Source organism: Callithrix jacchus, chromosome 10 (assembly GCF_049354715.1).
Source record: "Callithrix jacchus isolate 240 chromosome 10, calJac240_pri, whole genome shotgun sequence".
Classification (NCBI taxonomy): Eukaryota; Metazoa; Chordata; class Mammalia; order Primates; family Cebidae; genus Callithrix; species Callithrix jacchus.
Window position 1 is genome coordinate 85,606,132 of NC_133511.1, and position 27,184 is coordinate 85,633,315.

General features: G+C 43.5%; 1 protein-coding gene across 14 annotated transcripts in view; it reads left to right on the plus strand.

Annotated features, from left to right (window-relative positions):
- Positions 1–27,184, plus strand: part of NAV2 (neuron navigator 2) — a 768,760-nt gene that overhangs the window by 472,375 nt on the left and 269,201 nt on the right. For all 14 annotated transcript variants that reach the window (XR_013523354.1, XM_035264232.3, XM_078340757.1 and 11 more), the window contains 2 exons: positions 9,540–9,657; positions 19,638–19,690. Coding sequence is in view for 13 of the 14 variants with exons in the window: in XM_035264232.3 (XP_035120123.1) it covers positions 9,540–9,657; positions 19,638–19,690 (171 nt within the window). In the remaining variant the exon portion in view is untranslated. The remainder of the gene's footprint in view (positions 1–9,539; positions 9,658–19,637; positions 19,691–27,184) is intronic.

A 27,184-nucleotide genomic window follows, 5' to 3' on the forward strand; every position in this document is an offset into this window, starting at 1 on the left:
CATTGCTTGTAAAGTGTTCACATTGCTTGGCATCATCTTCATGGTAATTATAATCACAGCTAACCTGCTGAGCCCTTACTATGTGCCAGGCATTGGTAGATTATCTCATTTCAGTCTCACAGTAACTAGAATGGGTGATTCATTTTACAGATGAGGAAACTGAGTCTCTGATAGCTTTAGTAACTTGCCCAGAATTACTCTATCAGGAAGAGGTTTGAGCATGTTTGGAACTAAATTATCTGACTCTAAGAAGTGTTCTCTTAATCATTTCACCATAGACATTTGGGATATGGTAGTTATTATCCTACATAAGACTGGAGCAGGCATTGCACCCAGCAAAGGTAGACGCTCAGGCAGTGTTTACTTCATGCATCAAGGCAGGCATGCAGCTCTAAGCTACTTAACTGGAGATTGAGAGGCAAAGTAGGAGCAGGGATAGTCCCAGGATGTGGAAAAAGATGAAAATCCTAATTAATGGGAAGCTGTGCCACTTTCTCTGGTCACTTGCTCTGTGTGAGTATCCTTTTGAAACAAAGGCTTGCAGGTGGGCAGGTATCAGGGTTTATCTTTGTTTGGTGATTGTGCAGGCAAGCAGGTTACTGCAGATAAAAAGGAAAGAAACAAGCAGATGGCTCTTCCCCTCCCCCTGCTGCCTTCTTCGGGGTCCGGACAGGGATTTATACCCCTTGGTATAAATGTTCATGTTAACCATATTACAAAACATATGTCAAGAGCAAGGGCTGGCGGTACAATTCCTCACATGCTCAGATGGGGAATACAGAACTCATTCACATCCCAGTGCTCCTGGAACCCAGCTTTCTAGGAGTCTTATCCGGCTCAAGATAGTTGAGAACCAAAGAGCCTTCCCTGCTGTACCTTGAGGCAGCTTAAAAGGTTGCCACAAAATCCTTCTAATTTTTCCTTGAGGGAAAAGTTACGGCATGGCTCTTGCTTAAACAGTATGTGCTCTTACTTTATACAGAATTTTGTTTAGTTGAGATAGGGTCTCACTCTCTTATCCAAGTTGAGTGCAGTGGCGATCACGGTTCACTGCAGCCTCAATCTCTTGGGTTCAAGTGATCCTCCTGCCTTAGCCTCCTGAGTAGCTGGAACCACAGACACATACCACCACACCTGGCTATTTTATTTTGAGACTGAGTTTCACTCTTGTCACCCAGACTGGAGCGCAATGGTCTGATCTTGGCTCACTGCCACTGCTGCCTTTCAGGTTCAAGTGATTCTCCTGCCTCAGCCTCCCAAGTAGCTGGCATTACAGGTGCCCACCACCACACCTTGCTAATTTTTTTGTTTTTAGTAGAGAAGGGGTTTTACCATGTTGGCCAGGATTGTCTTGCCCTACTGACCTCGGGTGATCTGCCTATCTCGTCCTCCCAAAATGCTCGAATTATAGGTGTGAGCCACCGTGCCCAGCCTATTTTTTATTTTTGTAGAGACAGGGTTTCACCATGTTGCCTAGGTTGGTCTCAAACTCCTGGGCTCAAGAAATCTGACTTCTTTGGCCTCCCAAAGTACTGGGATTACAGATGTGAGCCACTGTGCCCAGCCTAAAGTTTCTAAAGACTCTGGGGTCTCTTAAGGAAGGTCCAGCAACTCAGCAGGTCCTAAGGACACATCCTTGTAAACATCAAAATACTGTCATTCATAGTGATGTACCTTGGGCATCAAGAAAAAGCACAATTGTGTTAATTAAAAATCAGAGATCATCATAATTCATTTGAAAAAAAAAATCCCAGTGGAATAGTTTAAAATGTGTGGCTCTCAGAAGTGTAAACCTTCAGCAGTCTAGAATGATTTATTCCTCCAAAACTTAGCTAGTGCTATTCATTTGAATGTTAACAATAGTTGTTTATTTAATATATACTATGTGCCACGCACTGTGTTATCCACTTACATGATCTCATTTAACCTGTAAAGTAACTGTATATCACCACTGCACCAGTTCGAAACACTGACGTTCAGAAGTGACATGACTCCCCAAGGGTCACCTAGCTGGTAAGGCAAAGCCAGAGTTCAACCCTGGTCCACACCCACACCTTAGACTGCAGACACTTGCCTTTATGATTTTATGGTTGCAGAAAGCCCACAAATGCCCCAAGTAATACATCAGAAGATGGCAAGGATGGGGATAGAAGGACAGGTTGGGCATGTGGGGCACTCCAGGGACATTGGGGCAGAACCGGACTTTTCTGAGAAGCTGGGAAGCAGAAACCCCTGTTGTGCTGTGCAGCCTTGAGCAAAAGATTTGCTTCTCTGTGCTCTACTGGTTGTTCCAGTGTATAGGGCTGGGGTCACCATTTCACCTATTTGACTATTGTAAGGCAGTGGTTTTTAATCCCAAGGTGGGGCTACATTAAAAGGAGGATACATTAGACTGTTATGGAGAGAGGGAAGTGAGAAGAAGGCACCAGCTAATTTCAGTTTCCTCACCCCATGCAACTAAAAGGTTATGTGGACATGTGGTTGAGACCTGTGGGATGGGTACCATACTCCTTGCTAGATGCTGCAGATGCAGGAGTGAATGTGTCACCAGCTTTGCTCTAATAACAAATGGTGCATTTTGATTTTCTTAAAATTGTGAACAATTGAATAAGCAGTGACATTCTTTGAGGTGTTCAAGGACAGAATGAACACTCTACTATTGTTGCAAAATCATTTTTATACTCCAGAGTATTCAGAACTAAACCATTTAGCCACATACTGCTCAGTCTTAGAAATGACATTGTGTTAGCTAGGTGCGGTGTCTCACGCCTGTAATCCCAGCACTTTGAGAAGCCGAGGTAGGCGGATCACTTGAGGCTAGGAGTTTGACACCAGCCAAGCCAACATGGTGAAACCCTATCTCTACTAAAAATACAAAGATTATCTGGGCATGATGGCACATGCCTTTAATCCCAGCTACTTTGGAGGCTGAGGCAGGAGAATCACTTGAACTCAGTGAGCCAAGATCATACCCCTGCACTCCAGCCTGGGAGACAGAGCGAGACTCTGTCTCAAAAAAGAAAAGAAGAAAAAGAAAGAAATGGCATTAAGTTGATGACATTACCAAATCTAGAGTGAGGCTTCTTGAATTGGGGCCAAACAGTAGCATTGCTCTTACAATTAATCCACTAGAAATGCCTCAGACGCTAAACAACTGGCTTACTTTAATCGTTAGTCTCCACATTGGCATTTCCTTCTAAGAAATACAGTTTGCTGTTTCTCCTGGAGCTGCTAACCTGATGCTATCTGCCTCTAGATCCATCAGACCATTTGCATTTATAGTTTGGTTGCTGAAGCTCCTTTCTAGCACTTTCAGTGCAGTTTTGAAGAATTTTTCTTGGGTGTCTTCCTTTAGTGCTTCCCTGCTTCATTTGAGGGCTAATTGCAGTATAAACTTAGCAGTGTTATTATACCCTTTGGTTTAACATGGTACAATTATTATCAGTTTTTGTTATTAGAACTAATGATCAAGTTCTTTACTTGAATTGATCTGTCAGAATTTTCCCTGTTGGATTTCAGCCTGTTTGATGTGGAGTTATAAGCAAACAAATGACTCACTCCTTGAAATTCTGTCAGGGGTAATAAAGTGAATCAAAATGAATTCACTGTTGAGCTGTCTTAGCTTCCCTTCCCCTTTTATCTTGTCAAGCCTTTGACAGCAGCTTCTCTCCCTCACGGAGCAGTTCTGGAGCACTGAGTCTCTGGTTAGAGGGGATGTACAGAGGGGCACCTCTGCTAGATGGAGGCATTAGAGCAAGTGGACGGCTGTATCGGTGGACTCCTTCTTGGGTACTAGTGTCAAAGGATCCTAGAGCCTTTCTCGTGGAATGACTTGATGATTTAGGATTGGGGACTGGATGGTGGTTTTATTCCTTCCTGCTGTGTGGTTCTTTGTCCTATCAGTTTCTACTGAAACTTCACAGCTATCCACCTGCTGGGGGCAAACCAGGATGAAGTAGCAATGGACTCCTGGGAAAAAAGCAACAGCAACCCTCACTTTTCTATCATTTTAGGGAATGAAAGGCTTTGAAGAAAACAATCTGGATAGCTGAGGCTTAGACAGGAAGACTGCATGCTTTAGTTCATACTCAAAATCTTTCAAACACACACTGCTCCGTTTTTGCTGAATTGCTGAACTTGATGAAATCTATCTTTGATGACTAAAGAAATTATAAGTTTATTTTTCAAGGGTAACCTTTGGAAGAATGATTTTCTTTGCATGAGCTACTGAAACAGCAAGTGAAGGAGATGGGGCTGAATTTATGTCCATGATTAGCATGGCCCATGAACACTGATTTAAAAAATAAATCTACATATTTCCTTATGATTCACTTCAAAAAGTTGAGAGCTGGGGACCGGGAGGGGAGGGAGGGGAAACTCCAGATAATTAATGATCCTTGTTAAATGGTTCCTGATTAATGAGCCTGAGCTGTGGAGTGATTTATTTTCCCTGTTCCGTGCTCTTTTCAATCAATAAAGAGATTCAGATTGGAGGATTTGCTGAGAGCTTACATTATGTAAGTCTCAAGTGTAATCAGTTTCCCAAGATTTGCCCTTTTTCTCCACGTTCAGCTGTACCTTGCAACCACTTACCAGCCTCCTGCTGTGGGCCAGCCCCCGTGAGGCACTACCAGGAGTGCAGAGATGGGCAAGTGGGAGTGGGAAGGTGGTGCTGGCATACACGTTCTATTCATCTGCTATATCATAGGCAGCTGAGGTTTGGGTCAAGAAATGAAGAGGGACTTGATGGGGGACGGGCATTAGAGTTGAGCTGGGCGAGGTGGCCCCAAGCACCAGAGGCACCCAGGCAGAGGGGATAGAGTGAGTTCAGAGAGGGAAGTGTGGGGTATCCATTTTTTCTGAGGGTTATCAGATTATTACTACTGAGCATGTGGTATGTGTAGGTATATCATCTCATTTGGTCCTTATAACGGACTGGCAAACTTTCTGTGAAGAGCTAGATAGTCAGTACTTGAGGTTTTGTAGGCAACAGGTCTCGGTCACAACTGCTTGGCTTTGCTTTGTAGTGTGAACCAGAGACCACAAATGGATGAGGCTGTGTCCCGATAGAACTTTGTTCACATAAATAGGTGGTCAGCTAGTACTGGCCCTGGTGCAGTTTGCCAGCTCTTGCCTTATGTTTGCTATAATCCCTGTTTTATGGAGGATAAAACTGAAGAACAGAAAGATTAGTAGAAACTAACATGGCCAAAGACCAGCTTGACTAGGTCAGATTCCAAAGTCTCCATTCTTCCACACACGCTGCCTCCACTTCACAGATTGGAGGACATTCTAGGGTAGGACAGATAGATGATAAGCCTGCCTTGACTCAAGTGTGAAGAGTTTGCCTTTAATTCAGTGAGAAGTGGGGAGCCATTGATTTTTTGAATGGGCAATTATATTAGAGCCATGCCCTAGGAAAGTTTGTTTGGCATTGGCGTGTAGGTAAATTAAAATTGAGAGAAGAGCTCTTGTTTCCAAATGAGAAGTTCACTTTGGCAGAGCCGTTTCCAACCACTCTATCCTGTAGAAGTTCTCGTGAGTGTACCTGATACTAGCGTGGCCTCACCGTGGCTCTGCAATCGCAGTGTGTGTGTATGTGCACTTGTTGAAATAAGTTTAACCTTGTCTTCTTGCTGGTTGTGCAAACTCAAAGAAGACTAGTTTTAGCGACAGTGCATCTATTTTAAAGAACCTTCATCATCTAAGAAGGGACGAGCTGAGGTACCAGCATCTCATCCCACTCAGCTGTGCTTTCGTTGATGTTCACATCTCATTCAGCTGATGTTTTAGGTGCACGTGGATTTTTAAAACTTTATAGTCCCTCCCACGGGGCTAGGGAAATCCCTCCAGGGTTTGAGAGAGCAGTGCGGTGCATCCGCTCCTAGATAGGGAAGGAAGTCTTGCTCTATATACCAGCCTGGATGGTTTCTGGCCTGCTGTTCTTTTATGCTCTACCATGCTTTGTGATTCCAGGTAGGGGATATTCCAGACTCTTGAAATTTGGCTGTGAGAAGGGGAAGAAATCCTTGAGTATTTTGTGTCCTGGAGGTTCAGGGTGAAGGCTGTGACTGACTTTGTTTATGGCCCATTTCATGAAGCTGTTAAAATTTTTTTATTATTAACTTTTATTTACTGAACACTTAGCATGTGCCAGATTCTGCGACTTTTTTATGTATGAGCTCATTTTATCTTCATAATACTGATGATGTAGGTATATTATCTTGCAAATGATGACACTCAAGCCAGAGGGCACGGAGGTAATTGACAGCATAGCAGCTAAGATTAAAGCAACTCTGTCAGTTCCAGAGCACCCCTCTTTATTGCCCTGTTCCCCATTACCTTCATTTCATGAGCCCCAGTGTGGATCAGGCCAGGCACTTTTATACAGTGCCACTCTGAGTCTTCATTTCCACCTTCTGAAGCAGCCCGTATTGTACCCATTTATAGGTGAGTAAACTGAAGCCCAGAAAAGTAGAGCCACTTATCCAAAAGCATTCGGTTAGCAAGGGAAAGATCTAACCAAATGGTTAGATCTTTTGGGTTTTGATTGCTTTTCAAATAAATTCTGGGACCGAGCGCAGTGGCTCATGCCTGTAATCCCAGCAATTTGGGAGGCCGAGGTGAGCAGATCACGAGGTCAGGAGTTAAAGACCAGCCCGGCCAACATGGTGAAACTACATCTCTATTAAAAATATAAAAATCGGCCGGGCGCGATGGCTCAAGCCTGTAATCCCAGCATTTGGGAGGCTGAGGCGGGTGGATCACGAGGTCAAGAGATCAAGACCATCTTGGTCAACATGGTGAAACCCCGTCTCTACTAAAAATAAAAAAAATTAGCTGGGCATGGTGGCGCGTGCCTGTAATCCCAGCTACTCGGGAGGCTGAGGCAGGAGAATTGCCTGAACCCAGGAGGCGGAGGTTGCGGTGAGCCGAGATTGCGCCATTGCACTCCAACCTGGGTAGCAAGAGTGAAACACCGTCTCAAAAAAAATATATATATATAAATTAGCCAGGCGTGGTGGCGTGCACCTGTAATCCCAGCTACTCGGGAGACTGAGGCAGGAGAATTACTTGAACCCGGGAGGCAGAAGTTGCAGCGAGCCATGATCACATCACTGCATTCCAGTCTGGGCGACAGAGCAAAACTCTGTCTTGGAAAAAAAATAAATAAAAATAAAATAAATTCTTTCACTGAGAACGTAATAGAAGCACTAACCTAGAGTCAGTAGGAGGATGCCGTGGAAGGGATGAATGGCTCGATTAACGTTCATATTTGTATTCAGCGAGGCACTGTAGAATGTCAACGGGATTGTAAAATATGTTAGCCTGGGCTCAAATCCTGACTCTGCCACTTACTTGTGACCTTGGACAGGTTACTTTACCTTTCTGCTCTTCAGTTTTCTCCTCTAAAAAGTGGACACAGTAATAACCTCTGCCGCATAGAATGAGGACCGAATGAGTTAACCTGTGTAAAATGTTTATGCCAGTGCCTGGCATATACTAGCTACTGTATGTTAGTTGGATTTATGAAGCTCCTTCTCTGCATAAGGGATTCTTTCAAATGTGTTGTAGTGCTCAGTCCTCATAATTGACAAGTAGATGGTGTTGATCCCATTTTACAGATAAGAAAACAGCCTCAGAGGGGTTAAGTAGCTCACATGAGGTCATCCATCCCTTCACCCACAGAAATATATTGAGAAATTCTAACATGCTTGTGCTCTTGTAGGTGTGCGGCATAAGTTATTAAAATAGACCCAAATCCCTACTCTTTTGGGGACTGCAGAACTGGGGCCTGAACCCATGTCTGCCTCTTTTCCTTTTGATATTTTCCTTCCTCTCTCCTTCTTAATAATTTCCTTTAATGAACTTTTAAATTTAAAATTGGCCATTGCCATTACAAAGGTTATGGGTTACCTCCTGAGCTTACTTTGTGCTTATAAAATTGAAAATACTCTTGCTCCACTGGATGGTTGGTCTCTGACAACTGGAGAGCCACAGGGAAGGAGACTAGCATGGAGTTAAGGATTGGATCCTTGGGCTGTGTTGTGAAACAGAAGCACACTGTAGGTGTGCCTCTTCTGCTTGTGGGTCTCTGCAGTAGAAGACAGAACTTCTAGATGGGTGGGTAGTGGTCAGGTGCTATAGCTCTCATCTCTTCATGAACTAGAAGATTCAGCTTTGCTTCATCTTTTCCTGGTGTGAGGCCCTTATGGTCTCCAGGTGGAGTAGCCAGAGATGCTGCCTCCTTAGAAGGCCTCTGCTTGGCAAACCTGACTGTGGCTCCTGTTCCCATTCCAGGAGCAGTGGGGGACCATGACCATTGTGTGAGATTACACTGGGTGAGGTATTTGGAAGAACAGGGTGGAGGGTGAGGGTGAGATCATATGCTGCTCTGGGAGTCACATATATCCTTGGGGCAGGCCCACTGGTTGAGGTAGAATGATCACCTTCATCATTTTGGTGGAGACATCATGGAATTAGTACTTGACCCTATTGTTACTAACCAGTTGAGGCAGGACAGCTCTCTTTTTGACCAGTCATTTGTTCCTATCCCTCTGAAAAACAGAGGTGCTTATATCCAAAGGGCACATTCACACCCTCCTGCAAACTCACAAATTCATGCATGGAACTTGGCACTCAAAATCAGGGGGGAGGTTTTTTTGTTTTGTTTTTGGCTTTGATGGTTTGGGAGAAAATTTTCAGGCAAGAATTTGTCTTATGCTTGTTGGCCTGTTTGGAAAGCAGATATTCTTCTGTCCTGACCGTTCTGAGACCAGGAAGAACAGGTCTGATATGTTCCCCAAGGGGGTCTGTTCTCTTGATTCCATAGGTCAACCAGTCTTTGCCTTCTAAAATGCTGTACACAACAGTGTTGTGTTTAAATATGTTAGAATTTGCTGGGTTTTGTTCACAGAATCCCAACAGTGAAAATGATGCCTAGCTTTTAAATTAAACCGATTAAATTTGAGATTATTGTGAGGCCGTAAATAACTTCACTCACACAAGAGTAATTGAAGGGGCTCTGTTTTCGTACTTGGCTTCTTTTCAAGGGACCCAGGTTCCTGAGAACGCAGAATAGCTCAATAGCCCTCCTTACCCTGAAATGGCCCATTAAGAGATGCCTGTTGGGTGGTAACCTCCCCATACGTTTTCTCAATAAAGAGAAAAAGATGGGAAGGGGTGGGGGAGACTTCACTTGCATCTAGAGTTGCAGCCTCTCAAAGCTGCAGCCTCTCAAAGCCGCCTGGAGCAGACTGTTTAGTTCCGTGTCCCCTGTCCCATTCAGGCCTCTGCATGTTTTGAAGCTTTCTTTAGTTTTTCCCTGAATCTTGATGGCAGTTCTCTCAATAGGCTTAGGCCCAGCTATGGCTAGCTGAATGCATGATCAGCACAATGCACTGAATTTTAATGGTGCTGGCTGGCTCTGAAAGCTTGCCAGTGGGACAGTGGCCACTGTGCCGGCCCGAGCAGCTGCCTCAGACTCAGAGAGGGGATCCGACTGGCTTCCTAAAGTTGCCTGTTTGCTTTTTTTGCAGATCTACACAGATTGGGCCAATCATTATCTAGCCAAATCTGGCCACAAGCGTCTCATCAAGGATCTCCAGCAAGATGTAACAGATGGCGTCCTCCTGGCCCAGATTATCCAGGTTGTGGGTAAGAGTGGATTTTACCTTGGGGGTTATGAGTTACAGTGGAGCCATCCCAAAGGGCCAGGGTAAGGGGAAGAGAACACTAAAGTCTCTCAGAAGGCAGCTTTCTGTCTCATTTGCTGACAATTTATTTGATTCATGCATTGACTCAGGTTGTATGGGTACCAGCTTGCTTTTATGCTTTTCCTGTTAAGGTCACACATACAGAAATATCATCTTAATTCTCTGAGAAGAAAGGCTGGCCAAGGCCAGAGGGAAATGCTGGTGGTTTGGGGAAGGGTTGCTCTGCCCCACTTCTTGCCTTGCATTCTCTTTCTGGTTTCTGGCTCTCTCATTTCCCCCTTTGGATGGTACTTGTTTTGTGGAGTACTCTGGAAATATTTCCAAAAAAAGTAACATGGGGCTGGTTTAATCCTGCCAACTCTACTTGGGTATGACACATCAAAGGCTATCACTCCAGAGGGGTTGGATGGTCCTGGTTTTAATACTAGGGGAAGGGGACTAGGGGAAGGGGAAGGGAACTTGAGCAGTGGAATTTTTCATGCCTTGGCCATGTGCTGGGAGGAGAGGTTTCCTCCAGTGGAGGCACGTGGGTGGATACTGGGCATGATTTTGCCTTGCGCCTTAAGACAACCACCCCGTGGGCCTGTGTGAGATCCCAGAGCAGACTGAGGAGGCAGGAGGTCAATTGGATAGCATTAGCCTGATTGTTGTAGCCTTGGCCAAGGGAGAAGGTACAAGGAGAGGACAGAGGGCCCAGCCTCTCTGGTGTGTTGTGGAATTGCTTACCCTTCAAGTTATGAGAAGTTGTCTTTCATGGTTAGAGCTCTGCTCAAATCTGTGGAGACTATACCTGAAAATACAGAAGGTTGGCCTTAGCTAAAACTTTTGGACTATTGCTGCCATTCAAAGAGAAAGAAGTTTGTTTTCCCTGCTGTCTTAAGGTTGATTTCTTAAGACTAGCTGCCATTGGTTCTCCTCCTTTTTCTCCTTTTTCTTCCTCTCCCTGTATTAGTTTTCTGTTGCCATATAACAAATTGTCATAGACTTACACTCAAAACAAGAAGTATTTATTATCTCACAGTTTCTGTGCATTAGAAGTCAGGGCATAGCTTAGCTGGGTACCTCTGCAAGGCATCAGTCAAGCTGTTGCCCAGGGTTTTATTCTCATCTGGAGGCTTGACTGGGGAGGGGTTTGCTTCTATGTTCACTCAGTTTGTTGGCAGAACTAATTTTCTTGCAGTTATAAGACTGTGGGCCTTGGCTTCTTGGTGGCTGTCAGCTGGAGGCCACCATTACCTCCTAGAAGCTGCTCTCAGTTCCTTGCCACGTGGGCCTCCCAATATCTGCCTGTTTCCTCAATGCCAGCAAGGGAGAAAGCTTCTGGAACAAGTCTGCTAACATGGTAGAATCTTATCTAAATATCATAATCGTGGGAATGGCATCTTATCAGCTTTGCCATGGTCAGTTGGTTAGAAGCAAGTCACAGGTCACTACACTCAAAGGGGATGGAATGATACAAGGGCATGAATACCAAAGTACTGGCATCATTGCGGGTCACTGTAAAGTCTGTCTGCCACATTCCTCTTTTTCCAGTTCTTCCTCTTCCCCCTACTTTTCACCATAATTGTCCCAAGCTCTTTAAAAATGTCTCCCATTTTCTCAAAACCCTTTCAAAGTAAATGGTATTCTCTCCATTTTACAGATGCAGAAATTGAGGCCCAGTGAGTCTGCTTGTAAAGCTTCTGTTCTGTGCTTTGCTCTATTATATTACTTTTTACTCCAGAGATGCTGGACTTAGTGCAGGGCTTTGTCCTCCTTCACTTTAGTAACCACCTTTTGAGCACCTACTGTGTTCCAACACTGTACTCCTTGCTAGGAATAAAGAACAAATGTGGAAGGCTGAGAACCTTGGAAGAAGGGGTACCATTTTTTTTTTGGTAGGGTCTTTATGGAAATGCAACTTGCACCTGAGCTGGGCTTTGAAGCCCACATCAGCAGACTCACATTATGCATGTGGGCCTACTTTGACTGAGTTTTGCAGCTGTGCAGTGTTTCTACCTGAAACCTTCCCAGGTTTTAGCACAGGCAGCAAGTGAGGGAGTATAAAAAGGATCATATTGAGAGACCTTGCCTTCATCTCAGCTCCATCCCTCCTGACTCTGGGGTCACCTCTGCTGCCTGTTTCTCCATCTTTAAAATGAGGATAGCCATGCTTGTTTTGTCTGATCTTATAGGAGTCTTATGAAATTCAGGTTAGATATCAAATATGACATATGTTTGAAATCTATGACATGTTCCTGGATAGCACTTGGCTACCTAGAAATGTATGTATAGAAGGATGATGAGGTATAAGTATCTGTGTCAGCATGTTGTGATAGATTAGTCATGTCTGTCTCAGGTTCAGAAGAGGCAAATGGGAGCATGTATGTTGTGCATTTCCTAAACATAGTGCTATGAAAATGTAAGTCAGCAGTTTTATCATTGCTCAGGAGCATGCTTCCCTGAATCTATTCAGATGAGATGAACTTTCCTAGACAGTGGCATCTTTAGGCCTGGGTACTGATCAGTTCCAGAGACTCAAGTTAGCACCAGTAGTCCAGGCCACACCCGAGGACACTAAATTACTTCCCTAAACCCTCCAGCACAGGATCACTCTGTCCAGAGACTCCCCATCTAAGGCCAGATATCAGCATGGGACTCGCACAAAACTGGCTGTGCTGGGGCTTGGAAACTCTGCTCTGTATGTAGAGAACAGACTAAAAGGAGGAGTGAGAAGGCAGCAATCATAGGCATCTCCTGTGTGACTTCTTTCCTCAGTTGTCTATTGGCCAGCTCAGAGCATTTACTCTTAGGTTGTCTTATGAACACAGGTCTCTTGGTGAGAGGGAGAGAAGCATCTTCTGACTAGGATGCTGAACTACTAGCCATTTGAACACTTGCTTTTTAAGTCCATGATTTCCCCCATACATGCCCCTTAAAAGAAAATGTAAAAGGATACAATGGTATGTGTACTCATATTTAATATACACATATATATGTATATATAGATATCCTTATCTATATATCTATAGATAAAAAAATTAAAATTTCCCAGAATTGGAATCTTGGTAACTTCATTTTGTGCTGGACAAAATTCCAGTGGCTGCACTTGTTCTTTGACTGACAAGCCCCTACTCATTCTTGAAAAGTGAGTTTCTCTTTGAGACCTTTCCTAGCTCCCCCATGCAGAGCCAGAGGGACCTCCGTCTGTCATCCCACCAGTTGCTGTCTTGGGCCTGGCTCTTAGTTGTCTTCCTTTCTGGGTCCCAACATTTAGCATGGTGCCTGGCATGCAGTGATGTTCAGGAAAAGTTGACAGGATTAGGGATAAGAATTTTATTCACTGCCAGCCTGACTTAGATTGTTTCTAAGAGGTGGCCTGAATGTTTCCCCCTCTCAACATTTAGTACTCCACTAAACATTCCTCTAAATTGTGTATCACACCTTTTTCCTTTCTGGAGATCTGCCGCAGCTCTCAACTGTCAGGTTTGGAAGGGACCTTTAAAAGTCCCCATCTGATGAATGAATTCCTTCCATAAAAAGTAGTCAACAACATCTATTATTACTTCCTGTGATAGGCAGCTTAATATTTTTTCAGGCACTAGTTCCAATGGTGGAGAGTTGGAATCCTTCAATAGCTCTTGTCTTAGATTCAGGCTGCTATAACAAAATACCAGACTGAGTGGCATATAAAAAAAAGACATTGATTTCTTATGATTCTGGAAGCTGGAAGTCAAAGATCAAGGTGCTGTCAGATTCTGTGTCTCAGAAGGGCCCACTTCCTCATTCACAGACAGCCATCTTTTCACTGTGTCCTTCCATGATGGAAGGCATGATCAAACTCTCTTGGGCCTGTTTTGTAAGGGAACTAATCCTGTTCAAGAGATCTTTGCCCTCATGACCTAATCATCTCCCAAAGGCCCCATTTCCAAATACCATTACATTGGGATTAAACCTGAATATATGAATTTTAGGAGGACGCAGACATTCAGACCATAGCAGCTCTTCTTTTATTAAGTCCTCCCCTTGGTAGTGTCTCTTCCTTGTAAGGCTACAAAGAACAATACAATCTGGGGACAATGCGAGCATCAGAATAAATTGAGCACAGCAGTGGATTATAGCCATTAAATAAAATAGGAATTCACAAGTCTGTAATAATAGATACAAGTAAAAATAGATACATCAATGGAGGAGAAGAGAGCGCTGGACTGTATGGGAGAATGCTCATAAAGGAAGAGGGAGTTGCAACCATCTGGTAAATGTGAGTTAAGGCAAGGATTATCAAGGGATGCTGAAATCTAGAGGAGGAAATTTGACAAGGAGCAGGATTTTTGCATAGTGTCAACATCTCTCTCCACTGATTGCCTATTAGCTGCAAGGGGAAACAAAGTAACCACTAAATGGAGTATCCAGATCGCATCATGACCAGGTGATCAAAGTTACATCACAGGAGAGGGACAGATGGACCTCAGGTACTTCCTGAGGTGATACCCTAGAAGAACATAACATCAGTTATGTCGTATTCCAGTCAGGGATGGAAAACCTGAAACTAATCATGAGGAATCTCAGGCAAACCTAAATTGTGGAACATTCTATCAAAAAAACCCAAAAAACAAAAAACAAAACCTTGGTTATATTGTTCAAAAACGTGAATGCTGTGAAAGACAAAGGCTGAGCAACTGTTCCAGGATGACGGAGACTAAAGAGATGTGACTACTAAAAGCACAGCACTATCCTGAACTGCATCCCATTTTTTAGGATATTTTTTAGTCAGTTGGCAAAATGGGAATGTTGGAGTTAAATCAATGTTAAATTGTCAGGATTTATGGTTGTACCATGGAAGACAATATCCTAGTTCTTTGGAAATAAACACTAAGCATAAGAAGCAAAGGGCATGATCTACATGGCTTACTCTGAAATGGCTCAGAAGAAAGATGATATGTGTGCCTTACAGAGAAAGAAGGGGAGGGGAGGAGAGGGAGAATTAAAAGGAGAATGGATGAGGTATATGGGAATTCTCTACACTATTCCTGTAACTTTTTTGTAAGTTTGAAATGAAAAGTTATTTCAAAATGAAAAGTTAAAAAGAAAACATATCTAAATGAAGGCCCATCAAAATTTGCAGGCAGCAAGATTGTGCCTTTTAAGAGACAGCCCCTTTCTAGGACCTGGAGGAGTGTAGTGATGATGGCTGTGGTGCTAAGACCCGACCCATGATGGAGTGGGGATGGTGGGAGAGTGTCAGTCATGGAAAGATTCCTCAAGGAACTTACCTGTAAGCCAAGACTTCAGACTTTTATGAAGAGTGAGATAGGCGAAGCAGTCAGGGAGGGCATTCCCGGCAGAGAAAATAGTGTCTAGAGAGGAGAGGAGAGGAGAGCCAGAGGGCCAGCAAGGCAAAGTCAGGCAGGGCCACCAGGTATAAGGCAACGAATTCTGGGCTTTAGCCTAAGAACAAAGGCCAGTGGTTGAAGAGTTGATTTTTCAGGCTGGGAAGTGACATCAGATGTGTAACTTCAAGGAAAATCTTAGAAGTTGTCTTCTTCCTAAGAAGCTTTCTTCTTCCTTTCTAAGAAGAAAACTTCTAAGTAGTCCAAAGAACTAGAATTCTTAGAATAAGAATTTTTTCTTAGAAATGGGAAGACCTGGTTTTTGTTTTGTTTTGTTTTATTTTGAGACAGACTGTCACTCTGTCACCCAGGCTGGAGTGCAGTGGCACAATCTTGGCTCACTGAGGCCTCCAAATCCCGGGTCCAAGCAATTCTCCCACCTCAGCCTTCGAAGTGGCTGGGATTCTAGGCATGCACCACCATGCCCAGCTAATTTTTGTATGTTTAATAGAGACAGGGTTTTGCCATATTGGCTAGGCTGGTCTAGAATTCCTGGCCACAAGTGATCTGCCCACCTTGGCCTCCTGAAGGGCTGGGATTACAGGTGCAAGCCACATGCCCAGCCTTAAATGCTTTTTATATGTGCTGTTCCTAAGTCTTCGTCTATCCTAGACACCCCTGGAGCTGGGCTTCCTAGATAGTGGGATTGTTTAGGACTTTTCCGTCATCATCTTCTATGAGGCAAAAAGTGGGCCTTTTGCTGCTGCCTTATAGGAGCCTTCCTTTGGTGGCTAAGGTTGGATCTGTGTGTTCAGCCTCTTGTTAGTGTGATTATCTTCTTGAGTCACGAGCTTCCCCAAGTCGGCAGTTGCCTGCCAGCCCATCACAGTGCCATCTCTGTGAATTATTAGGAAGGTTTATGAGGCCAGGATAAACAGCATGTATCAAGAGAGAGACAGGCCTCCCTCCTTTGCTTACGTAGCTGTCACGCAGGGTGGATGCCAGAAGAGGTTGGAGCAAGGGGAGCAGGGAGGGAGAGAGAAGGGGTAGGAGAAAAGGGGATAAGAGTTGAGAGAGGAAGGAAAAGATGAACAAATGAGGACTGGAGAAAAAGGGAGCAAAGGGAGAAAGAGAGAATTTCCTCTTAGAAAGGGGAAGACCTGATAGCAGCTTATTTTCCACCACCGTTTGGGCTGCCTCTGAACACAACTAGGAAATTCATACAACATGTAGGACTACTCCTTTCTGTTGATGATCTACTACCATTGTGGGACCCTGGGTAAGTCATTTACCTTTCTGGAGAGCCAGTTTTTGCCTCTTCCCATTGGCAGGATTGTTAACTGCCAGGGATGGCAAGTGCCTAGATGCACAAGCTATATTAAAATGCTCTGAATCCTTTGATGGAGGTCTTTTGAAAAGTAATAAGCTCGATGCCTCTGTTCTTACTTTGAAAGTGCACCAGTGCCTTCCAGTCACTAACTTGTCACCTTGCATGTAGACAGGTTACTGCATTAGTGGGGCTAAGAAAGTCTTGAATATGCTGGGATAAATAAATTGCCATTGGCACTTAAGGATGCCAGTTTTAATCACAGATGAGGACTCTGGGGATAAGTGCCTTTGTTTCTTTGATTATTTGCTTTTGGGATGCAGCCGAAGACCCCCTGCCCTGAGTTAATAAATTCAGCTTTGAAGACCAAGCTCTTCCTTCTTACCAGCAGAGTCAGAGCTGCTATTAGCACTCTAATTATTTATGACAACCATAGGAATTCCTGGGAATTTAAGTAAAGAAGTATTTAAAGTATATGAAACTGGAAACTAGGAGACCCAAAACTCATTTTGTGTTTTTATTATTTTGAGTTTGGATTAGTCATTTGATTCATCTCTTCCCATGTACTCTTTAGAGTGGTTATAATTAGGCTGTACCCCATCAGTTTATTTTGACTGTTGTACAATGGAAGTATTAGGCTTGTAAGAGCCGTGATATTTAAATTCAAAGAGCACCTGACTGGATTTAGGTGATGGACCGTGAAAAGAAAATAGACGAGTAATTACCAAGCCCTTTGGTTTCATTATTTAGGTCGCATATAAAGAATCTTTAAAATGTCCCAAATGACTTCTTGGGATCGCAGTTATCCATCCTTCACCGTAATGAGCACTAATGACCTAATGTTGAACTGGGTATTGATCAGAATCCAGTGACTTATGACTTTGGCCATCGTGAGTATCTAGTCGGAAGACACCTTGATTGGCCTTGATTCTCAAAAGCCACATATTTATTCTCTCCAATGTTGAGTGTCAAAATCCAAGGTCAGAGCTCATGCCTGCCATAATTTCCCATGTATGAAAGAGTGCCATTTGTCAAGTGTTTGTGTTTTTTGGGCTTTAGTTTGTACATCTGTATTACAAGTGGAAGGATAGCTGCTTGAAAATAGGCAGCTATTCTTGATTCATCTCAATGTTCAAGAATCAAGGTTTCTTGATTCATTGAGATATTCAGAAGTGGAATATATTCCATTAAGTGGAATACTTAGTTCCACTCAACAAGTATTTATTGAGTGACTCCTGTGTACCAGGCACTGTGCTAAGCTCTGGGGTGACAGCAGTAAACAAAGCAGATAAGAATCTCTGTTCTTGTGTTTACATGCTAGTAATATATTCTGGCTCATTATATGTTCTAATAAACAGAAGAACAAACATCTATGAGTTATTCCATTCGGTGGGCATCTTGTTTGTGCTTTTCATGGTACCTCTTTTGGGAGCAAGGCTTTCTACATGCCCATCCTAGTGTTCTTACATTAAGAGGAGTTGAGAAAATGCAGTTAGATCTCTGAAGATTGGGATTTTCCCAGGTGGTTCATAAGCCTTAACATCTATTACTTCTGGCAAGTTCCAAAAAAAACAAAGTGTAGATTAGACTGAATATATACTAGCCAGTCTGTCTTTTGGTGATTAGATTTCAAACAATTTTCTGCCACTAGCTTTCTTCTTAATTTTCACTTCTCTCTCAAGATAGAAACACTAGAGAAAAAATAAATTCAATTTGAGATAATGGTTCAGGTTTCTAAAATTTTGGAGGCTTGGGACACTTTGATTCTGTTATCTTTTTTAGACAATTTCAAGTGGCTTTTCTCTGCATGGAAGTTTTAGATATTGTATTGATTAAAATATATGATTTTATTTGGGGAATTCAATTTTGCAAGCAGTTATTGAGCTGTAAGGATACAGATGTGAAAGGTAAACTATGCATGTCTGCCAGGCTCTCACAGCATGGTTGGGGGAAACAAGAAAAGAAGGAAATCTGTATTGGATGATTAAGAACAAAACAGAGGCAGGTACAGGGTGCTGTGAGAACAGAGGCCTGAGTGTGTCTATCTTACCCTTCTGTGGGTAAGGAGGATTGCAGAGAGAGCTTATAAAGGCTTTGAGAAGAGGCTAACCCTTAATTCTTTACTATGGAGTCATAGCTGAATTTATAAACTCAGATGGAGATATCAAAAATAAAATTTTTATGTATTTTACATAGATAATACATTACTAGGTTAATGATACTGCCATTTCGAAAGTGCTTCCTATGTGTTGGGCACTGTGCTCAGCATTTTACTCGCATCATCTAATTTTCATTGCTTCTCCTGTGAAGCAGGTAGTATTAACTCTGTTTTATAGATGAGGAAACTGTGACCCAAAGAGGTTAGGTGACATGCCTAAGCTCACAGGCTAAGAAGCTCTGCAGCTGGGCTAAGAAGCTCTGCAGCTGGGATTCAAGCTGATGTATCTTTGCCTCCAAAGCCTGTGCTCTAACCACCATGTTTACTGCCTTTCGTGTGTTGCTGTATTCTCAAACACAATCTCTCCATAGATATCTTGGACTGTGTCGTGTCAGGAACCCCCCCACTTAAGATGACCTGCATTCACCATGGGAAGCTGGGCCAATCCTCCTTTGTATTCATACTTGATTTCCTGTGAATGCAGTGCAACCTCTTTCAATCACTTCCCTAAGTAGCTGGGTACTGTTATGACTTCACACATGTGCATTCCTTGATCTAATTTGGACTTACCATGTTGGCACTGGTCAAGCCGCATAGTGAGAAAGTGATAAAGTTTCACTTTCTTACTTTCTCCATTTGCCAGTGCTTTGGGAATAGTTATTAGGACAAACAAAAGCAATATTAGCCTGGCCAAAGATGGAGTGAGATGCTTTCATTTGTGGCTTTTGTCCCTGGGAGCTGAGTTGTAGCTGGACTGATCCACTCTGAACTATTCCATCTTTTGTGGCAGTTGTGTTTGCCTTTCCAAGAGCCTGAAGCACAATCACAGCTCACTCTCTTTCCCAGCCTCCAAGCATTTCCACAATGCCCCATCACTCCAAGACTGTCATCAATGCAGTTGTCTCTGTTTTAGATGATGACCTTGCCCCAGCTGTCCCTGGAGGATGGCAGCTTGATGAGTAAGTCCTGAAGCTTGCTAGATGTGTCTCAGCATTTCACATGCCTGCATTGACTGGACAGTCCCTGCTATGGGCCTTAGGACTTGGTTGGCCTCAAGTGTCCTGAACATCACTACTGAAAGTGTCTCTCTGGTGATTTATTTTTCTGACTTGTGTTTCCTTTTTCAGCAAATGAAAAGATTGAAGACATCAATGGCTGTCCGAAGAACAGATCACAAATGGTAAGTGGTGCATAGGTAGCGAATGTTTGAGTTCTGTCAGCAAGCCCTGCCTCTAAATGATATTGACCATCTTGAAAACATTCATACCAGATGCTTTACTCCAGGGGATTATATTAATAAACTCACAGCTATTTCCAAGTAGCTGTGCTCTGCTTTTCTGACATTTGTTGGCACTTATTGAAAAATGGCTGTGACTTTTATGTAGATTGAGACAGTGAAAATGAAATATTGTCCTTGCTCCTAGATACAAATTATGCAGAACTGGTGCAAACATATACATGTTTAAAACTTGAACTGTTATGAGTTGTTCTGCTTCCTCAAAGGCCCACATCAATATGTGTTTGTATATGGAGCTGAGGCACGGATGAGGTGATGGTATCTTACTAATCAGAAACTGGAACATGTGATCAGATTGTCTTTAAATGTTAGAATAACGTGAAATCAGAACTGTGACAGGAATGTGAAATGCACAGTCACATTTGAACCTTTTCAACATAACCTTTGCAAGTGATATTCTCTCTGGCATGATGCATTTAAGCTCTGGTATTATAGCTTTATACATAACCCCCAAAACTAATCTTTTAAAATTCTGTTATTTTTCTTGTTGCATGTCCTGCACATAATCTTTAAATTAAAATTCATGGTCGTTGTTGAGTTCAGAAAACATTGGCTTAGTTTTTCACTTCAAAACACATTTCAAGCATGAGTATTTACAAAATATATATATGTTCTCAGAGTCTGTTAAGATGACATGAATAACCTATTTAAAACATGAAGGTGGCTCTTTTTGTTGGGCATTCATTTGCATCCAGAAATCTAAAAAAAAAATGCATAATTGACTTCTCTCACCCCATTCTACCTTCTATAAGTAGGCACAGTTTGATAGGTCTCATTTCAGAATAAACCAAAGTGGTTGGTATCCCTTGAGTTTACTGTTTAGTTTTCTGCTTAGTTATCCCAGTGACTTGGGCAGACAGGCAGCCTGTTGAGTTGGCTTTTTTTCATGCACAAAAACATTTTTATTATAAAGATATCAGCATATGTATGGAAGGGGAATCATTTTCCAGTTTACATTCTGAAGCAAGATTTTGTTGTTGTTGTTGTTCCACTGAAGGTTTTGTTTGTTTTTATTTGATCTGAAGACGAACCACTTCTTACATAGGAAAGTCCCTGGGCTGACATCTCATGGCTGCTTTGACTTTTGGAAAAGCTGGGCTGCTATTTTTGCTACAGCTACTGCAGCTGTCTAGGGTATTAATAATTGAGAAAATTTGGATGATAGAAGATTTAATTTTAGTGCAGACATGCTACACCTATAGCCATATCTTCATATGAAACAGATGTGTTATTTTTTTCCAGGATAGATACTGATGCAATTGCCCCAGTCCGTTATAATGCATGTGTAGAATTGATATGTGAAGATAGTCAACCTTTTATTCTATTTCGTGCACCTGTTGGAGGTTTTGCTTGTTGTTACAGTCTACTTTCAAGCTGATCCAGATTGAGTAGCCCTAATCTGAAATATCTGGGACCAGACATGTTTTGGATTTTGGAATCTTTGCATTATACTGACAGCATCCCAAATATAAAAATTCAAAGCATTCCACTGAGCACTTCCCTTGAGCCTCGTGTCCTGCTCTTCTAGCCTCTTAGATTTTGGAGTATTTTAGATTTTGGATTTTTTGATTTGGGATATCCAACCTGTAATACTGTCACTTCAGATTCTTCTTTGCAAATTTATTTCTATGTGCAAATAAGTTGCCTATAAATACTACTGTAGCACCAATGCAGTGTTTCAGGTTCTCCATAACTCTTTCAACCGCACCAGTGATATTTTGTTTTGCTTTGTTTTGTTTTTGTGTGTATGTGAACTGTGTTATTTTTAGAACATAAGTATATAAAATCCTATAATTGTCTGTGATAATCAGGCCCAGCTTAGGGGTGGGGAGGCAAACACAGTCTTGTGGTAAGCCTAGCAGAGAATAGTTCAGCATGCAGGATGTGAGTCCAGGAAAATGTACGAACCTCTACCACAGTCATTCCATTTGGTAGGAAATGAGTAGGATGATGATAAGGACAACAGGATCGTTGTTCTTGTCCCTACATCACAAAACAATGACAAGTTCATAAGGCAAAACTCATTAGATCACACAGGAAGTTCTTTCAATAGGCATGGGTGATTTTCTGGCTAATAGGACACCTGTGTACACATGAGCATATATAAAGTTAAAGTATTTTTGCTCATGGGAAGTATAATTTGAGAATATGGCATAGGGTGTGTGCCACCAATTCTAGATTCCTAGGTGGTTAACCTCACAATTAGACTTTATATGGGTGGCCAATGATAAACATTTGTTGTTTGCTAAATATTGTCTGTTTGGAGGATACCAAAGGAGAAGACACGTAACAAGCATGGCAGAAGGAAGATGACACACGATGAGATGAGAACTTGGGAAGTGTATTGTTTTAGGAGTGTAATGGACTCTGCCAGAAAAAAAATTAGCATAGAGTTCATGCAGTCACTCCCTAAGAAAACAGACAGAGGCTGGACGTGGTGGCTCATGCCTGTAATCCCAGCCCTTTGGGAGGCTGAGGCAGGCAGATCACGAGGTCAGGAGTTTGAGACAAGCCTGGCCAACATGGTGAAATCCCGTCTCTACTAAAAATACAAAAAAAATTAGCCAGGTGTGGTGGCATGTGCCTGTAGTCCCGGTGTGGTGGCATGTGCCTGTAGTTCCAGTTACTTGGGAGACTGAGGCAGAAGAATCGCCTGAACCCAGGAGGCAGAGGTTGCAGTGAGCTGAGATCACGCCACTGCACTCAAGCATGGGTGACAGAGTGAGACTTCATCTCAAAAAAAAAAAAAAAAAAAAAGAAAAGAAAACAGATAAACAGATAGAGCACCTTTAGGGCCCTTTAATAATGGAGACAAAGGAAAGCAATTTTATTTAAGAACAGGAATGGAGTGGGAGCTATTTCAGTTTTCACGGGTTAGTTTGTATCCTGAGCTAAAGGGTGGGTTAGGAGCATGAGCTTTATAGGAGGAGCAAGCCCTGGAAGAGGGTGCCTTTTCCTCCCTCCCTTCACTCCTCCTAACCTGCTAGGCTGCCCGGCTGCTCTGTTCTCTGGTCTAACTCCTGCTGTCTTCCCAGAGATGGGGAAGTGAAAGCAGACATTTGTGGAATATGGCCTAGAGAATTCCAGGGGCAGCAGGACATAATCATAATGGACTCGGCATTGTGTACTTTTAGAGTGCCAATCAGCAAGCAGTCACAGAGTGCCTACTAATGCCAGGTGCTGGGCTAGGCCAGCTGAATACACAGGTGAACAAGGTATGATCCCTGCCCTCAAAAAACTCAGATGAGTGGGCAAGAGACGAGAGAACAATTAGAACAATAGATTATTGCAGCTGCTCCCACAGACATCTGTGCATGGCACAGTGGGATCCATTCTACCCCTAGGGCAAAGAAGGCTTCAAAATAACTTCTAAAGGGTGAGTTTTGAAAGGTCAGAGAGTTCACCACAAGAGATGATGTGTGGAAGAGGATTCCAAGTGGAGACAGCCAGGCATGGAACCCATTTCTGGAGAATGGGTTTACCTGAGGATATCATGGATCCCACAGGGGAAGGTTTTACAAACAATCATTCATTGATTGTACCAAATTGCCATGAACTGTGTCTGGTGAGGCTTTTCTAGCCTCTTGGCAGCATCAACTCCTTGTCCTGCTGTGCCTGTGGTGAAAGGAGGGACATGGAAGAGCCCAGAGTACAGAAGACTTATGGGCACAGAGGTCTTTTCAGACCTGGGACAAGCCCTCTGCGTGCTTTATCATACAGATTCCTTCCTGCATCTGGGGAAGAAACCTCAGAACGAAGATTTCTAAAGGAAAAAATCCACGGTCATCAATTCCTGTGAACAGAAGTTCAGCTATAAAATTTGGGAAATGGAACTACCACCCGGTTGGAAACTGCTGTTAATATATTTATATCAGCACTAATGACACATTCAGTGCACCTGACTGCTGTGGGCTAGTATAACACTCCTACCTTTTGGGTGAGAAACTGAGATGCTGTCCCCAGGACTCAAGCCTGATGCATTTCTATCAGCATTTGTAACCCTCAGTGCCCACCTCTTGGCACTCATAAAATATGGCACCAGGAAAAAGGCAGAGAGGCACAGCAGTGGCTTCCCTTTCCTGGAGCAAGCCCAGCCCTGGCTTGTTTTTAAGGAGCCCTTTGCCCTGTTTCAGTCTGACCCAGATGCTTTTGGGGCCAAATCCTTGGAGATAGAGCTTTAGAAACACTCCCAACCCCATTCCCTCTCCCCCACCAAATTCATCCCCTTGGCCCTTAAATAAGTTTGTGTGTGTGCGTCAGAGCTGGTTAAAATGTTTTGTCTATTTAACATTGCCATGGCAACTGAGGGCATCTCTTTGGCTTTCAAGTGGTGTGTTGAGCAGAGTTACGTGTTAGTGTAGACGGAAAAGCATTGCTTGGAGGTTAGCCAGCGGGTACTGGGGCGGCCCTGCTTCCCTACTTGAATTCACTGTACTCAAGACATTGGGGGCATTGGCTCACTTTGGAGCCTGGGAATAGCCAGCGGCAGGGGGTGGTTTTCTTTTTAAATCATTATTATTTTAAGCAGCTTGGCTCTCTGTTGTTGATTAGGAGAAGCACAAAGTTAGGGAGGCTTGCTTGCCTTTTCAGCAAAAAAGCCCCAGGGCTGCTTTCTCCTTTAGCTGATCTTGGGCCTGGGGTCAGCTGAGCCTCCCAGCGCTGAGCCCCTGCTACCTCCTGGGCTCCTCAAGGAGTCCGCCTACTTTCCTATCTCTGTGCATCTAGACTTAGGGCCAGCCTGAGCTTGAGGACCAGCCTGGCCAGGTTTCCATTCCTTTTCTACTATGCTGCAGCCTTGAGCTAATTAACTCTTTGAAGCCTCATATTTCCTGTTCTATGAAGTGGGTTGATAATAATACACACCTCATAAAGTTTTCATGAAGACTAATGAGGCAATGAAAATGATAATAATGAATAATAATAATTAAAGTGATAAAATATATCCAAAGCTTACAGAGTGTTTGCCTTGTGCCAAGCGCCATCCTAAGGGCTTTACAAATACAGCGTATCCCCTTACTTCATCCTCTCAACAGCCCTTTGATACAGGTGATCTTATTATCCCTATTCTCCTGGCATATAATCAGCACTCAATATATGGCGGTTGTTATGATAATGATTTCTTTCAATGGTCATTCATGTTTTGGGGGACATGGAGCCCTTTGGAAATCTGAGAACCCTTCAGAAATCTTCTAGCTCTCTCCTCCCCAAATTGCATATATCCCAGGATTTTGCATATAACCTGAGCAGATCATGAACCCCACAGGCCAGCTCATGCACGCCCTGGGGCTCCATAGATCCCAGGTCTGGTGCTCCTGCTGTGTAGGGCACAGCTCTGCTTCTTACCCGATCCTTTCAGGAAGCTCTGTGGAAAATGCCCACACTGGATTTCCTAAGACAGTAGGAATCTGCACTTAGGCACAGAGAAGGGCCAGGCAGTGATTTTCTAACTTCTGTTCCATAAGCAGAACCCCTCATTTTTCCCAAATAAAAGCTTCCATGGAGCCCCACATATGAGTGATAAAAGCTGCTATAAATAGGGTTAGGTAGCCCAGGATAGGGCCACCATAGTCACCCCTTGCAGAAGGCCTGCGCCTAGGGAGACACAGTGGGATGGAGCCTAGTAAGGAGCATGGCAGTGTCAGGTTCCACCTCTGCTCCTGGCTCCAATCCTCCTTTCTTTGGACCTCCTCAGTCTCTTCTCCTCTGGGAAAAGACAGTCGGATCAGGTCTTACTTACCTCTGACCTCTGCAAGGCATCACAGATGAGAGCATGGGCTGGGAAGGCTAACAGCTTGAAACACAGGCGTGTGCCTCAGGCTCTAAGGGAACCAGTTTATAACAGAGATAGTAATAGTACCTACTCCACTGAAGCCTTGTTTTAAGGCTTCAGTGAGACAATCAACATGAAGTGCCAGCATGTTGCTGGCCACAGAGATGTAGATGTTAGCTCTTGTGATGATTTTTCAAGGGACTTAAGTATTTTTTTAAAAACTGACATTCGTCAGGAATGGCCAGCCCTGCTTTTGGGTGGGGGCTTGTTTAGTGTGGTTTGAATTCATTTGTATACCTCTGTTTCTCTGAATGATAGTGCTGGACTCAAAGGAAAACCCTGAGAGATCTCATGTTGCAGAGCAGCATGGTCAGTTTCGCTCAGTCCCATCATAAGTATGGCCCTGGATAATCCACTTGGCCTTAGTGCTTCACGTTCTTCTATGAGAAATGTGGAAGAGAACAACACAGGGTTATGAGATTTAAATTAGATTTAAATGAGATAATATTTGCTGAGCACTCACTATGCATCAGACTGTGTGCTGAGAGCCTACTTAATTACCGAAACTGCCCTGTGATATAGGTGCAGTTGTTGTTTATGATTTGCACGTGGGAACTGAGGATTTAAAAGGTTGCTCTTGGTCCCAGATTATTTACCTAGGCAGAGGCAGAGTTGGAGCTTGAACCCAAGTCTATTTTCAGAGATGTGGTGTTTACCTCTGTGACAGAGAAGGGGTGATATAAAAATAGTCTCCACCTCACCAAGCCTCATTCTCCTTAGTTTTCATCTGCGGATACAGCAGAACCAGTTAGGCTTAGCTGAGAGCTAGCAAAAAGGGAGGAGACAGAATATTTCTGGAAAGGGCCTAAGTTGACCTGCTGATGGGAACACAAAAGCTGAAATAGGGGAAGGTGTCCCCTTGTGAAAGACAACTCGTTGAGTTGGCCTCGAAGAGCCTTGGCGCCAGGTACCTCTGGCTGCATTCTCTCCAGAGCCTCCTGGGCCAGGGGAAAGCCATCTGCAGCAGGATCAGGTTTCCAGGCCCAGTGACCTTGACCCCTCCCAACAGCTGCCACATGCCTGGGGAGTGTCTGAGATCCTTGGGCAGCTGATTTGCCTCTTCCCTGGGCCCCGGGCCTATTTTTACACAGACCTAAGGGCACACACATGCTGCAGAACCAAGCAGGAATGAAGAAAAGTCCATAGGCCACTTAGAATTTAAAGCAAAATAGAAAGAGCTCAGGGCCAAGATCAGCAGGAAGCATCCACTGCTTCCCACACAGGGCGGCACATACACTGTCACTCTTATGTGTTGGCCATCATTCATGGTCTTTCAAAGATGGCAAGAACCTCCACATCTGTCTCTCTCTTCAGTCATGCCTGTTTAAAACTGCCACTGCCTCCCCATTTCCCTCTTCATACTCTTGAGCACAGGATAGAAGATCCTTCAAGATCTGATTGCCATCCTCTCCTGCCACTTGGCCACTCAAACTCTATGCCCCAGTGAGAACAGATACCTTGTATGCCAAAGAGGCCAAGTATTCTCATGCCTTTGTACTTTGATGATGTACAAGGTACTTATTTACACATAAAGTACTGTCCAGCCT